General features: G+C 43.5%; 3 protein-coding genes across 4 annotated transcripts; 2 read left to right on the top strand and 1 right to left on the bottom strand.

Annotated features, from left to right (window-relative positions):
- Positions 1–3: 3 nt before the first annotated feature.
- On the bottom strand, positions 4–4,914 carry slc30a2 (solute carrier family 30 member 2). Its single transcript, XM_049757483.1, has 8 exons — positions 4,792–4,914; positions 2,615–2,826; positions 2,397–2,543; positions 2,159–2,312; positions 1,787–2,003; positions 1,560–1,665; positions 1,330–1,464; positions 4–1,243 (listed from the first exon to the last, which is right to left on the bottom strand). The coding sequence occupies exons 1-8, from the start codon at positions 4,872–4,874 to the stop codon at positions 1,098–1,100; spliced, it is 1,200 nt and encodes a 399-aa protein (XP_049613440.1). The 5' UTR covers positions 4,875–4,914; the 3' UTR covers positions 4–1,097.
- si:ch211-243j20.2 (uridine-cytidine kinase-like 1) lies at positions 2,336–11,835 on the top strand. Of its 2 annotated transcripts, none has more exons than XM_049757471.2 (16): positions 2,336–2,484; positions 6,148–6,250; positions 6,828–7,030; positions 7,272–7,378; positions 7,482–7,652; positions 8,428–8,499; positions 8,880–9,069; positions 9,151–9,212; positions 9,493–9,509; positions 10,084–10,182; positions 10,257–10,350; positions 10,441–10,503; positions 10,589–10,711; positions 10,774–10,881; positions 11,018–11,174; positions 11,257–11,835. In XM_049757471.2, exons 2-16 carry the CDS (start codon positions 6,150–6,152, stop codon positions 11,331–11,333), a joined length of 1,644 nt encoding a protein of 547 aa, XP_049613428.1. In that variant the 5' UTR covers positions 2,336–2,484; positions 6,148–6,149; the 3' UTR covers positions 11,334–11,835. The 2 variants fall into 2 exon arrangements, with proteins under 2 accessions (XP_049613428.1, XP_049613431.1); XM_049757474.1 differs by lacking the exon at positions 2,336–2,484 and adding an exon at positions 4,938–5,073.
- Positions 11,836–11,956: 121 nt separating this feature from the next.
- On the top strand, positions 11,957–15,400 carry mpv17 (mitochondrial inner membrane protein MPV17). The gene is made up of 9 exons (XM_049757510.1): positions 11,957–12,042; positions 12,243–12,304; positions 12,876–12,953; positions 13,380–13,495; positions 13,650–13,742; positions 13,819–13,914; positions 14,443–14,475; positions 14,551–14,603; positions 15,064–15,400. The coding sequence occupies exons 3-9, from the start codon at positions 12,881–12,883 to the stop codon at positions 15,131–15,133; spliced, it is 534 nt and encodes a 177-aa protein (XP_049613467.1). The 5' UTR covers positions 11,957–12,042; positions 12,243–12,304; positions 12,876–12,880; the 3' UTR covers positions 15,134–15,400.
- The last annotated feature ends 524 nt before the right edge of the window (positions 15,401–15,924 follow it).

The following is a 15,924-nucleotide window of genomic DNA, read 5'->3' as shown; positions in this document are numbered from 1 at the left end:
ACGTCACACAAGGGTTGAAATTGTATTTACACATGTAGACAAAATGTACACAGACAACACGGCACGGAGCATTCGCAAAAATTGGAAACGTTACATTCACTGTGTGTGTCATATTTCAGGAATTTTCCCCGCCCGTGTGTGATTGGCACTTGAGCACAACATACAGACTCACAGCTGACGAGCATGCAAGCATAGAATTGATCAATTCCAACAACCAAACAGCTCATTGTTTCGATTAAAAAGAAATTAATGAGGTGGTCGGACCTCCTGGAATAGCGGGATGTACCATTGCGTGGTAAAAGAGGGAATGTGTAAGCTTTATTGATTTGATTCTATCTTTTTTAAATTATGATTTTTTCCATTGTTTTAATCGATCACACAAACAAACACACAACATGCAGTCAACACAAGACGACAAACCTCAATTGCACTTGTGGACAAACATTTCACGTTTCATGACACAAAAATGGACATTTCATTAGGTTCACCAGTCCAACAAATAATCTCATTTTGATTGTATTATAACTAATATTTTGTCATTTTATAAACAAAGTTGGAAGCCATTTTATTGGTGTACCTAATGAAGTGTCTCAATTGGTTGACCCCAAAATGGAGCTTTAATCGGTGTTGTTTTTTTTAAACATACTTAAATGGAATGCAGCCCTTTTATAGGAAAAAAAAAATGCAAATCAACCGTGTCATAATGATTAGCGATCGTATTAAATATTTTACGATAAATGGCAGTGGCTTTGTCTTCCTTAAGACAAGTTAGGCAGTGAGTTTGAGCAATTGTGATCAGGTCTTACTGATCCATAATGATTACGGTACTTTCCAAGTATCACAAATATTTATGGTCAGGAATATTAATCGGCACTGATGACTGCATTGGAATAGTCTTGTATTAAAAGATAATTGGACCCACGTAATCAATGACATCAGCACCATAATAATAGGTGTCAGCATTTTTTTTTTTTTTTTTAAACGGTCGTGCAAACAACACAGTACATCTAGGGACGCTTTTGGTTTCGACGTTGGTGGACATTCTGAAGTTTGAGAGCTTGGTGTCATGAATTGGCGGAGATTTTTTTTTCCAGGGGTCAGTCTAAAGGGTCCTCACAGAGTTGGCAGTTTAGCATGTCGCTGTGGTAGCGTTCCACCTGAACGGTGACGCTGTGGAAGCCGAACTTGGTACGGAGAAGCTCCGAGGCCTCCTGCAGGACCGACTGTGAGTCGGCGTCTTCGTCTGGATCGCCGCGGCGCAACAGACATAGTCGGTATGTTAACGCTCGTCTCTCATTTTGCACTTTGACGCCGATTGTTAATATTTACCGACAGCCAGGTGTACGGAGGCCAGCGTCTGTCCCAGCGTGAGCGCCCAGAGGTGCAGCGAGTGGACCGAGCGGACCGACTCCACCGATAGCAGAACTTCCTTCACTGATTTAAACTCGATGCCTTTGGGAGAACCTGCAAAAAAAGGTAAATTTGCTTTTCGGCTTTGTGGGCTCTTCCTACGTGTGCAATTGACTTAAGCAAAAGTATGTAAGAGACAAGCTGTCTACCTTCCATGAGTACCCTGAAGACATCTTTGAGGATGGTGACAGTCGTGCACAGGACAAAAATGGAGAAGAGGAAAGTGCAGATGGGATCGACCACTTTGTACTCAGGCTGCCAGTGACACAAAAAAAATTCTTGTCAGCTAGTTATTATTTAGTTTGAATAAAGACTGAAGGTGCCACGATTAATTAAGTTTAATTAATTACAGAAAAAAAAAAAAAAATGGTCTGACCCGAAAGTAGATGATGATGGCGGCCACCATGACGCCGATGCTTTGCAGAAGATCTCCGACCACGTGGATGAACGCCGCCCGGACACTGGTGCTGCCGTGGGCGCCGCCCAAGAGGGAATGGCTGTGAGGGGCCTGGGGGCTTTGGGCCTCGTCGATGTGCTGGTAGCCCCGGCCGTGGGCGTGGAAGGTGGTGGAGTGATGTAGGATGTACGCCATGCTGACGAAGGTTACCAAAACACAAAAGATCTCACCGGCTGGACGAGTGCATGCCGAAGCAACAGGTGGCGCTGTAACTGTTTAGAGTGGTGACTATAATTTATCCTGTACAATAGTTGTATGCAATTGATTTTCCTAAGTGACTCGGAAACTCACAAGATGTTGACTATGACTGCAAAGGCGGATGTGAGCAGCATCACGTGACCCTCGATCTCATAGTCGTTGCGTACAATCCTCTCGATGGCCAAGTAGACCAGCACGCCCGTCACCATCCAGATGGAAATGACGGATAAAAATGCACCCAGGATCTCTTGGCATGACAAAGAGAGAAAAAAAAAAAAAAGTGTTTGTCCTCATCAGGGTTAACGTGAGCTGGAGTCGGTGGAGATCTCACCTGAGCGGTGCCATCCGAAGGTCATGTTCTTGGTGGCGGGTCTGGAGGAAATCCACAAGGAGAAGATGCTAACCAGCATGCTGCCCAGGTCAGTCAGGAGGTGGGCCGCGTCAGTCATGATGGCCAAGCTGTGAGCAAGGTAGCCTCCTGAAAACACACATTTCTTTGGATCTCGCGATGAAGAAGTCATAGGGACACGATTTATTAATTGAATTTACCAATGATTTCCCCAATCATAAAGACGAGGCATACTGCACATGCGATGTATAGTTTCTTTTTCGCCAACATGGTGTCTTCTCCGCCGGGGGCCACTGCAACCGCGCGGTGGTGGCAGTGGCCACCAGCGAGCCGATTGGGATCCACGTTGCCCGCCACGCCGCCATTCTTGAGAGGGAAGTCAGGGAAGCGCTCGCTTGAGTCTGGGAAGGAACTGCACAATGGTTTATTTAGTAGGTTGGACTTAAAGTACATTCACCTATTATTTTTTATTCGCGTCATTTCAGTGTAACTTTATATTAATTTTGGACTGTCTGAACAAAATGATTTTCAAAAGTATACAACAAACACACACACATTGCTGTGTGTGTATTAGGGGGTGGGAAGTTGATGGGCTCGAGGGTCCATGATGATGGATGATATGTTTAATGAGGCGGAATAAATCTCATTTGGACTCACTTGAGAGAACCACTTACACACACACACACACATTTAATGTCACACAGGAGCCACGATTTTACACACACGTACACACAATTGGTGTTTTCCTCTATTTTTGTCCAATTCTGCTAAAAGCAAAATTCCTGCGATATTCTTAATGTCACTGCGTATTCCATAAAGTGTTCCTAATAAAGTGGTGCGTTGACATTTCATTCATAAGAGGCTTCAAACTGTTTAATACCACCCCAAATTTACGATCAAGCCAAAATAAAACAAAGAATAACACATGAAAAAAAGGAAATGTTGCTTAATGCTAACTTTTAGCATCAAGAGATGCATTTTAGAACACAAACGGTAGAGCAACACATGAAAATAGATATTGTAACAATATTTAAGTGCATATTTCTTTATCCTCTATCAGCAACGTTGAGTCATTTGCAATTATACTGCCTCCTTGTGGCCAAGAAGGGCACAGCAGAAGGAGCAGAATCATTAGCTTCGAGTTCATCAAATAAAGATGCACAAACTATTCAGTTGTGCCATTAGTCTATTTTGTATGTTTCTCTATATCATAGAGATCTAATTTTCCTAAGCATAAACAACTTTTTAGGCGGATAGGAATGAATTAACGGAATTTGATACCTCCCCTCGCTCTCTCTCTCGCTCTCTCTTTCTCTCTCTTTCTCACACACACTCAGGAAATTGGATTTAGAACATTTTGTAATATATTGTAATAACTTGGTGCCAATTTTCCCCAAGCAACAAAATGTATTCATTATAATACGACATGCAAAAAATGAAATTATTTGTCTTTATATTTTGCTGCAGGGGATTCATTATTGGAGCCGCAACGTTGCAGGTTTCTGGAAGTGCGCTAGTTATGTAATTCCCTTTTTAAACGACTCATAATAATCATCCAAATGTAAAAAGTGCAAAGGAGATTTAATTCGAAAATATTAAGGAAGAACACAGCATTTCTGCACAGGAGAGCAAAAAGTGCAGCAGTCAAGGCAGTACGCGCGCGCCGTGCGCGTCGCAAATGGTGCATGAAATGTGGTGCCAGATGCACCTCGCGTGCGTGTACGCGCGCGCGTGCACATGTCTCACAGTCTAGTCATTTTTGAAATAAGTGGAAATGAAGCGATGCAAAATAGCTGTTTTTATTTTATTTTTTAAAATGTTTTGCAAATGTACCGTCAGCACGTTATGATTGATAAACGTGATTTTTCCCTTTTTAATGTACAATTACTGCAGGCCACAAACGTGCGATGGCGAAGGCCCATTTTATCTTTTAAAAGGAAAAAAAAAAGGGGATTTTCTTGCGTTATAAATGATTAGGCCTATTTCTGTTGTGCATTTTTCTAAATCATGCTGAAAAATATTCGATAGAATGACTACTGAAATTCTCACGATTAATCATTGCAGCAAATCACTATTTTACAATCTAATGAATACAATTAATAGCAGTTTGATTTTATTTAGGGCTCCATTTCAATCAGAAGTGAGAATTAATATTTCCATAAAAATCAATGATGTCATATCACGGTAAATTATAAGTAACATTTTATCCTTATAATTTCCCACTATGTATGCTTTTTTTATTTTTTATTTTTTGCTTACAGACTTTCTTAGTCAGGTGTGCCCAACAATGTACCGTTTGTCACGCAGCGTGCGAGCCACACGTGCAAATGAACGCGCAACCGGGCGTAAAAAAAGCGCGTGCGTGCGTGTCTCCCACCTGTGCACGCGCTCGCAATACGTCTTGTGGTTTTTGTCGTGGATCAGCTGAGACTTCTCCGAACTTGATGCCTTTACATCCATGAGGCTGCGGGGTTGTTCTGGCGAAAGGGTCCGTAAGTGCTGGCCGGGACGGTAGATCCAGTCGGTCTTGTCTGTCGCGCTCAACAATAAAGTCAGTGGCGCCGCAGGCAGGGGCAAGTCCTCGTGGAGCTACTGGAAGCGTTCAGCAAAAAAAGCTTCATTGCTGAGTTTTGGTTGGAGGAGGAGGCGCACGCGGAAAGTGAGAGGTTTTTTTTTTTTTTAAGTTTATTCTTTTAATAAATTGGGCTGCAGTTGACCCATAAGAAAGCACAGTGCTCACTGCGGGCATCTGGACGCGACTAAGTCAAGCCTCAGTGCTGCGCAGCATGTCCAATAGCGCGCGAGGAGACATTCTATTGGCAATACAGGCCACATTTTATATATTTATATATGATACATATATTACATTTATTTACTCATATATTTATGTATCCAAAAATAACCCAACGCGATTTAGATGTCAATATTACCTCTATAAAACAAATAACTAATATTTCTTCAATCCACAACTGACATATTAGGGTAAATAGAGTCAGCAATAGAATCCATAGTTGTTGCTGCGTACACGTGACGTTTATTATGGTTGCAATAAATGTAAACGTTTTTTTTATTGCTTTGAGTACTGTGTACACCTCGTTGGCAGTTTTAATTAAAAGTCAACTGTGGTTATTATGCGAGTTAAATCACGATTGATGGTAAAAGTAGATTTGCATATATATCGGCTAGCAGTAGTAAATATCGAAGATTCAATGTACGGTTTTATTAAATTCACTTTATATGTTGTTTTTTTATTGTAAAATGTAAAATGTTGTGTCTTTATTTTATGTGTTACAATTCATTTTAATAGCTATGTAAAGCACGTTGTGTGCTGAAGACATTAAATTTGCTTGTGGATAATTCCATAATTGTGTAAAAAAAACACGACACTAAATTGGTGCAATTGAACGTAGCATAAATTACATCGGAGGCGTTTGCGGATGGTCTGTTCAGGGCCACTGGGGTAAATTGTACACTTTATATCTTCAGCACAACCACCTGTTGAAACTCACATTTTTATCTTAAGTATACGTATAAGTCATATATCTCGTGTTAATAAATAAAAATACAAATATACACACATATTTTCCGTATTTAATTAAAAGTCCACGAGAAGAGTTATCTCAATCTTCTCCGAGGTAATATTAATCCCCACTACACTTGAAGTACACTACGTCTTTACGCACTAATACGTCATGACGTCATCTGTGTTTGTGTTCCGCGCCGTTCCGTGCAGAAATGAACGAGAACTCCACGTTGGACGATCCAGAACCGGACAAGCTGTTTCCTCCCTCCGATGGCATGAAAGCCTCTGACAGAAGCATGTCCAGCTCCGACAGGTAGTGTGGGAAACGTAACTAGTGCTAGTACCGGGTTGTGATGCTGAAATGGAGCGTAAACGGTTGGCCAGGCGTGGGGAGTTAGCAGGCTAACGTGGCTGGCTAGCCCTTGTATCTTCTGCCGCGTGATGACAGCCTTACTCATGCGACTTGCGGCCCCACCTGTCAACTGCCTCCTGGGCAACGTTGCGTATTCCTGGGGAGGGTCGGCTCATCCTACCACCCTCGCCCTCAAACGCACCGACAGCAGAATTACTGTGGAGATTTTTTTTTATTTTGGAAGGACAGAGATCCTCGAGTAAACGGAGTTCCTGTCTTGTCTCCACAGGAACAGCAGCAGCAGGTCCCAGAAAGTTTTCAATTATGATCATCAAAAGTATTTTTTGAATGCATTTTTAAATTAACCTGAAGCCTTTGTGGAACCTAAAGTTGCACAATTGATCAAAAATGCCTACAAAGGAGCAGTGTGGGGTTTCTCTGAGCACATTTGGCAGATCTGATGGCAGAAAGTTCTCTTCTCTTCTGCACACATGTGCATTTTCAATCGAAAAGTAAAGTTTTTGTGTCTAAACATCAGTGGGAGTGGTGAAGATTCCCTGGACGGCTGCGTCCCTCGCTGCTGTCCCCTGACACCGTCGTTGTCGCCCCAAAAACGCACCGCCAACCAGTCCCAAACGGAGCCCCCGTTGCTGAGGACCAGCAAGAGGACCATCTACACGGCCGGCAGGCCCCCCTGGTATAACCTCACCGGCACCACATTCAAGGAGGCCTTCGTTATTGGTAAGAAGATTGAAGATGGTTAGATAAAAATATGTGAAAGGGTTTGAATGTATAATGTATGTTCCCCAGTCTTGCAGTCCCCGCCCCCCCCCCCCCCCCCCCCCACCCCACCCCCCCACCCTCAAGCTGTGTGCATACGTTAAAGCACATTACACACGTTTACTGTTGATTTTTCAGCTGCTGGGGTTGTTTTAATGTGTTCATCAGCAAGTAAAACCAACCGCCGTGGTTCCTCCCTCAGGTCTATGTGGAGGAAGTGCGTCTGGGAAAACAACAGTAGCCAACAAAATCATTGAGGCGCTCGACGTTCCTTGGGTTGTTTTGCTTTCCATGGACTCCTTCTACAAGGTACTCAATGGGCGGCGTGTAGTAGTGACAAAAGTCCACACACCCCTAAATGAAGTCAGCACACAAGTAGACCCCAAATAAATCGTTTGTGTTGTTCGACAAGGTGCTGAACAAAGAAGAACAGGAGCTAGCGGCTAAGAACGAGTACAATTTCGACCACCCCGACGCCTTCGACTTTGAGCTGCTGGTCAGCGTCCTGCGAAAGCTTAAGAAAGGAAAAAGCATCAAAATCCCCGTGTACGACTTCACGTCTCACTGCAGACGCAAGGAATGGGTGAGTGTCCCACCGGCGGCGGTTTTCCCATCGAGGCGCTAACCGTGTGGTGATTATCAGAACGTTAGCGCAACGCCCCTCTGTCACTCGCACGCACGCACGGGAATCAATCCGGCTGCGACGACTGTTCTCTCTTTCTTGCCGATGTAATTTCATGGCTGAAAGGCACAAAGCCTCATGGGAAATGGCCTGTCCACACACACACAAATCCTTTTACGGGCGTTTTGCAGCGGCTGCTGGTAATTAAAAGCTTGAAACAACCCCCATCTCTCCCCTCAAGGATGCCACTCGTCGTCCCCCCCCCCTCCCTCCCCTCCTTCTTCATTTAGGCTCCATGAGGAACTTCAGTGGTTCAGGTTGTCGCACTTGAACGTGTTGAGTACGCACTAAATCTGGCGTGAGGAGAGGGCACACACACACACGCGGACACACACAAAATGAAGCGGTCGATAAACACTCTTGGGTTTCTTTACAATTCGCATAAAGCGCCGGCTGCTTCGTCGCCGGCTCGGCCGCGCGTCGTCGGTCAGCTTTATCGACTCCCGCGCGACACTGATGGAGAAGCTGGCTCTTGGCGGCCATATGCCTTGGCCACCATTTTCTCTTCGGAGCTACAGTGTGTTCTTTGTGCACGTATTATTCATGCAATTATTTTTTAAAGGAAGCATGACAGAATTTGAAAGACAATTTATCTGCTTGAATTAAACTTACTAAAAACTGATTTGCAGTCTTAAGTGTCCAATATGATGCTTCACAATTTTTATTTATTTTTCAGAAAACTGTGTATGGGGCCAACGTGGTCATCTTTGAGGGCATCCTGGCTTTCGCCAACAAGGAACTGCTTAAGGTTGTTCTTTTTTTTCTTTTTTTGGGGGCGGTTGTCGCAAAAGACACTGTGTCCAGCCACACCGCGTTTGGGGTGTGTGTGCTTTGCCGGCCTTATCGCCACGGTCCAGCGCACAGTCTCCCACGGGATGCTCCTCCATGGCAGTTAATAACGACCCGTGTCTGGGGCGGTGACGAATGGCGTTCAGTGGACATGGGTGCTTACTAGTCACAATGATGGCAGTGTAATGATATGCTAATGAGGCGCACTGCTGGGAGATAGCGTACATTGGAGCACTTCATTAGGTACACTCGCATGCTCCCATGAGATTTGATGGACCTGGACTAGTCACCACAAGCGGAAATATGAATGTATGTCAAATCTTTTGTTTTGTGGCCCAGCTGCTGGACATGAAGGTCTTTGTGGACACCGACTCGGACATCCGGCTCACGCGCCGGTTGAAGCGGGACGTGTCGCAGCGCGGCCGCGACATCGGCGGCATCATCAAGCAGTACAACAAGTTCGTCAAGCCGGCCTTCGAGCAGTACATCGAGCCCACCGTGCAGCTCGCCGACATCGTGGTGCCCCGAGGTCGGCTCACCGCCGCTTGAGCTTTTCGAGCCGCGTTGAAAATGGACGCTGAGATGAGATGCTGTTTGTTTCCGTCCACAGGTGGTGACAACTTTGTGGCGCTGGATTTGATCATGCAGCATGTACACAGTCAGCTGGAGAAGGTAATGTCAACATTTTTAATCTGTCAATAATTCATATGACTACATCACTGCAACAAATATTACAGGGCACGTGATGATGTAAATGCTCGGTGGCCTGATTAAATAGCGAGACACAACACACCCTAACCCCTTCACGGATGAATCGTCCGCACACACACACACCTCAGGCGGCTTGTTCACAACTTATTGCTGGTGATTTAACCTTCCTGCTTTTTTTTTTGTGTGTGTCTTTTTATGTGCACGTCGCCCCCACCCTGCCTGACCCCTGCGACCACCCCAGCGTGAAATCACCGTGAGGTACAAATCTTTTTACTACTACTTTCCACTCAAGTTAAAAGCTTTCAAATGAAACTCATTGAACTCCCTTTCAGATTTCAAACAGACTTTTAAACCGAAATTGGCTCCATCACAGCTGCTATTTGACTTTCTCCTTCTTCTTCTCCTGTCCTCTGCATCACTTTCCTGTCACATCATCCTTCTTTGGGCGAAGGTGCGCTGGCAGATGTCAAACTGCCTTTAAATAATATATAAGACATTTTTGTCACACTTTCAGAGCTTCCTGGTGTCTATGGCATGCTTTTGGGTAAAAAAAAAAAAAAACAATAAAACAAACTGTCTGAAAAGATTGCATTTAAAGAGCCACAGTGACACCTACTGGTAAGAAAAGAATAAAGCAGTATACTAATACTACCAGATTTAAATCCCCATTTAAAAAGATGGGAAAAAAGTATCAAATACATTTTAAATAACTTATAAAAAAACAGTTGACTGAATACAAATATATCATGACCAGGCAGGTTTTTTTTTTTTAGAAAAAAAGGATGCTAATGTCAGTCCAATGCTAATGACAAACTAAACGCGTGTTTTTCAGGTCTGCTCTAGCGTCGGCTCACCAAGGTCAGCCTCTGCCCGACACGTTGAGCGTCCTGAAGAGCTCGCCGCAGGTGCGCGGCATGCACACCATCATCAGGTAGCTAGCGCAAAGAGTTAACGATCATCTCTGTTTTTCTTTTTTACTACCACCTCCTGTGATCTCTTCATTAGAAACAGAGAGACCAACCGTGACGAGTTTGTTTTCTACTCCAAAAGATTAATGCGACTCCTGATCGAGCACGCCCTCTCTTTCCTGCCCCTCAAGGTCTGTTTTTGTTTTCCAAAGTGACTGCATTGGGCCGTTTAGCAGAAGTGATCACGACTACTTGTTTGTTTTGGGTTTTTTTTTCTCCAGCCCGCATCTGTGGACACGCCTCAGGGAAGCGTCTACCACGGCAGGAGACTTAGCGGTAAAAGAGTAAGTCTTCAAATTTGCCACCACCACCATCCATGAGATTTGCTATGTAAACAAATCAGACTTATTGAGTTGTGTTGTTGTTTAGATAACAGGCGTGTCCATCCTAAGAGCGGGCGAAACCATGGAGCAAGCGCTCATGGCTGTTTGCAAAGACATCCGACTGGGCAAAATCCTCATTCAGACCAACCACGACACAGGCGAACCTGAGGTAAACCATCGTGATGTCCTCTGTTGTGAAATTATTAATTAATGATTAAAAACATAATTTAGCTCCACTACCTACGGCTGCCTAAAGACATCAGTGAGGACTTTGTCATCCTGATGGACAGCACCGTGTCCACTGGTGCTGCTGCTCTAATGGCCATCAGAGTTCTGCTGGTAAGTCTGCTGATTGACATTCAAACTCCGGGCCAGCAGGGGGAAGCACCTGCTACTCTGACAAGAAACCTTAAGGGAGAATTTGGTCAGGATGGGAGGGAAAAAAGTCAAATATTTTGCGTATGTATGGCGTAAGGACCACGACGTGGCGGAGGACAAGATCTTCTTGCTTTCGCTACTCATGGCGGAGATGGGCGTCCACTCGGTGGCTTACGCCTTCCCCAAAGTGCGCATCATCACCACCGCTGTGGACAAAGAGGTCAACGAAAAGTTCCACATCATCCCCGGCATCGGTGAGAGATAAAAAATATATACATCAAGATGTTTACATGACATAATGTTCCTCTTTAAAAGTGTCACGGTTCTCTTTCAAAGGTAATTTTGGCGATCGCTACTTTGGCACTGACGCTCCTTCGGACTGGTGCGAAAGTGACGACGGGATGGACTTGTGATGGACCCGAAAAACAAATCAGAGCTTCCCAGGTTTTCAATACTTGAAGAGCTTCCTCAAAGAATTATGAATTATTTGTACTTGAATTACGAAACAATTGGTTTGTACTTTTAACATTCCGTATGCATTTTATGGTGCCTTTCATTATAGTTGTATAATATTTGTAACCTTTACTACATTCTTTGAGCCAAGCTAAGTAGTTACAAAAGGATTGTCATGCATGTTATTTCTGCTGTTGCAATTTTTATTATTTCATCCCCATCGACATTATTGAGCCAAAATAGCAAAAAGACTTCTCAAATGTTCTATTCTCCACTATTTGGAATCCCAACATGTTGCGACCACATTTGCTGCCACTTTGAATATTTTAATTTATTGAAAAATCAACTGACTGTGACTTTTTACAGCCCTGTTACTCAACCAGTGTTACAGTTTATATGATGGCTATCTTTATTATGGGAATTCTGAATATTTAGTAAAATAAAATCTTTGTTTTTCACGTTTTTATTTGTCTTTTAAACTTCATCACATGCTCAGACTTCAGAGATTTGGTTTGCAATGTTCGGCCTGTCCACCAGGGGGCGATGTACTTCGTGGCTCGTCTTAATCCATCGGAAGTGACGAAAGGAGGCTTGACGTGTGGCCTTCAGAGGCTGTTGGAAAGAATCACTGCAGCGTGTGGTGTGCATTTAAGATTCCCGTGTTAAAAGGTGGGAACAGATCCGTATTCCATTGCTTATGTTTACAGTTTTTTTGGGCTATTTCACCATTTTTTTCCTGTAATGTTAAAGTTCTACGAAATACCGAATTTGTACTCACTGCCACGCCTTGTTGTCGGATTACTTTATGGTGTTGAATTACAATACATTTCATAACTAATGAAAGTGTTACGTGTATTTGTTTTTTCAAGGAGTGGACGAAGGTACATGAACGCATCATCAGCTTCCCCTGAGTGAAGCTTATCAAAAAAGGGTACGTAGACATTTCACTCCTTTTTCCCATGACGTTTATTCAACACATTTCGAGCGAGAAACGGAAACAAACGTTTCTGCAATGTTACGTTCTCGTCCAGCTAAGTGACGTTCCAGTTTACCTGGAGCCGCACGTGACACCGACATGTCCTTCAGAAACAGCAACATTTAAAGTCGATGTCTTGTTTTTGCAAACGCACTTTTTGGTCACTAGAAAATGGAGGCTCCCCTCTTGGTTTTAGAAACCGCTCTTTTATTCGGCGTTGTGATTCTGTTCATAAAGTTTTCCTATATTCCGACTGTAGTTGAAATTCTTTATATTCTGATGGATGCGTTTCATCTCCAGTCTAACAAGTTAATTGAATAAACGACGCAACGTCACTTATTTAAAGCCTAAAATGAGTGGCGTTACGTTGAGACGTTCTTAACTAATCTTAACTAGTTTAACGTTGCCATGATGCTTATTTCATGACACCTGAATTTTGTTTTAAATAACATAAACTGCATTAGTTTTATAACCAAAGCACATATTTGATGACAATTTGATATGTATGTGTTGTTTTGTTTGATAGTGAGGATGGCCGGCCTGTGGCGGTCCTACCAGGCCCTGATGGCAAGACGCCCTTGGACTGTGCAGATTGTGACAGCCGGTGAGAACAGACATACAAACTTACCATGTTTACTTTCATAAAAAGAACTTAGGTTTCTGTGTAAGTGATGGAAAAAAATATGAACTGAACTTTGTAATGTCAACAAAGGCAGGGGGGGACTTGCCACAGATTAACATTGGTACGTAATTGGACTGTTCTCCTGCAGTATAGCTTTTGGCCGCTAGACGGCGACATTGTATTATACACTTGTGGTTCAAATGGACTTTTTTCTGAGAACATTTAAAAACCGGATTAAATCCCCATTTTTTGTAATAATGTTTTAGCTTTGTGACATAAAAGTCATTCTAAATTATTTTTACATTACTTAAAAATATGTATTTCTCTTGTATGTGTAGATTCTCAGTCATCCAGGTCATAACAATATGTAAAGGATGAATCCAGGCTACTTGACTCTTGTTTGTGCAGGCTCACTGGTGGGCGTGGGCGACGTTATCTCACAGCAGCTGATTGAGCGACGCGGACTGGCTCATCACGACGTTCGCCGCACCGGCAAGATGATGAGCATTGGATTCTGCTTTGTGGTGAGGGTCCAAACTCATACCACTTCCCTATGTTGGCAATTACACCCTAGTTGCTTATATAGTGAGTCGGCCTCTGTAATTTTTGAAAATGAGGTCAACGACCCCTGGTAAATTAGTGCACTCTAGAAGAATCCCATACCTTTCCTGTTTAAAGGGCCCGGTCATCGGTAGCTGGTACAAAGTTCTGGACCGTCTGGTGGTAGGAGGAGGCAAGAGTGCAGCCATGAAGAAGATGATGATTGATCAGGTAAAGTAACAAAACTATGACTATATTTTAAAGTGTTTAATAAATTATCTTTGTTGTTGTTGTCTTTTGTGTCCAGTTGTGCTTTGCTCCATGTTTCTTGGGGGCTTTCCTGGCTCTTTCAGGAGTTCTGAACGGGCTGAGCGTGGAGCAGAACGTTGCCAAGCTGCGCCGGGTGAGATATTAGTCCCAAAACCAAAAGTAACGGCACCATTGCAGCCGAAGCTGAAAGATGTGTGTGTCTGTTTGCGTGTTTGTGCGCTGGCCGTTCAAACACTGCTCTGCTCAATTATTGACGCTGGGAGGCGGGACGTGTTCCCGGTGATGTCACGCCGGACACAAAGCAAATGACAGAGGATGCTGATCAAACAGGCACCGGCGCTGTTGGAATTAAACGGCAAAATAACTATTATATTAGAAACAGTTGAGTACGAAGCAATGGCTACACTGTTAACTTCGTGAAGACGTGTCCTTGAATGTAACGCTTGACGAATCATGTCGGCGTCTGCAATGACGCGTGAAAATAATACAAATGGAAACTGTGTCAAGTGATAATTAGAAACATGTTTTACTCTGATAGCAAAGTCTTGCATGCTCAACTTTCCATTTCCTCGTGTACACGCTGTGACCTTCAACTACACGACACGCTCACTGCGGGTCTGTGTATTTATACGCTAATGTTGTTGTCGTGATGTCACCGCAGGACTACACAGATGCACTGATCTCCAATTATTATGTAAGTTTACATTTTCTTTTCCCATTTATTTAAAAGTCACTGTTGTCGTTAATGTCTTAATGCTTTGTGTGTCAGCTGTGGCCACCGGTGCAGATCGCCAACTTCTACTTCATCCCGCTGCACCACAGGTTAGTAATGTACTCCACAGTCTCCTTTTTGCTGCCCTTTGCCCTTAGTCTCTTCACGGATAATATCTGTCTCACACAAATAAACACATGTCATAATTATAGCTGACCCTAAAGCTCTATGTAAACTTGCGTATGACGGTCTGTCGTCTCCACTTTGCCGCAGGCCCATTATCTCCTCTAGAATAATTTTCCCCTCCTGCAAATAAACACATGCTCATGATAGCTGGCCCATGTACTTTCCAATCTCCACTTTGCCTTCATTCTCCTGCCAAATAAAATATGACGCCACAAATAAATACCCACGCTATTGTTAGCTCAAGTGTCTCCACTTTGCCCTTAGTCTCCTCTCAAATTAAATCCCCCCCCCCCCCCCCCCACGTGGTTAATTCAGGAGATTTTTTTTTTTTTTCGATCAGCCTGTGAGATGTTTGGAATCTGAAGGTCTTTATGACGCTCTCAGGTTGGCTGTGGTCCAGGTAGTGGCCGTGGCCTGGAACTCCTACTTGACCTGGAAGGCCAACATCATGTGATAAGCCACGCCCACCATTTTGTTTATTTTTCTTCCGACGCAAGTGCTGCTCCTCACCAGACTGACTCACGGCGCCATGACTGGACGTCACATTTAACACAAATAATTCTGGAAATCACACGCACAAACACACGCTTAGTGTCGCCCCCGGGTTGAACAAAACAGTGCTACAAGCAAGTTTTAATTCTTTGTGTTAGCCGATTTCAAAAATTGTGACTACTGTAGTTCGGCCAAAGTCATTGTAAATAAAACATACATTTACCTTGAATAGGTTTTGCAACTATACATTAAAAGGGGGCTTAAAAAAGATGTCTATTATATCCATTAAGGCGCATCGAAATAGTCAAACACACAGATGTACTCGGACACACATCAACCTACTGATGAAAAATTCATTTCTCTTTAAAGTGCTCTTATGTAAATGTTTAGTAGGCACAAGAATACTGTGATTTAATTTCTGTGTGTGTGTGTTGTTAACATGTAAGAGTTTGTGAGAAAGTGAGAATTGGCGCGATTCAACACTTGGACAGCAAAAAGGCTCCCATGTCACGTGATTAATTAACGGCTCATCTTTTATATTGTATCCAAAAATATAATATGGAGATAAGATGTTCTCTGAGTCAAGACTAGGCGGACAAAGTGTGTGTTGGGGACTCGGGATGGAAGGGGGGGGGGGGGTCAGTGACATCATAGAGCGTGTGTATAAAACTCGGCGTGCTCGTCATCCTGCGCGCACACGATCCTCAGCGGAAACTCGACCCTGCACAAGCCAAAAGAACAGAACAGGTAAGA

Source organism: Syngnathus scovelli, chromosome 20, assembly GCF_024217435.2.
Source record: "Syngnathus scovelli strain Florida chromosome 20, RoL_Ssco_1.2, whole genome shotgun sequence".
Taxonomy (NCBI): Eukaryota; Metazoa; Chordata; class Actinopteri; order Syngnathiformes; family Syngnathidae; genus Syngnathus; species Syngnathus scovelli.
Note: the sequence above shows the minus strand (reverse complement) of the source record. Positions and strands in the feature narration are given on the sequence as shown.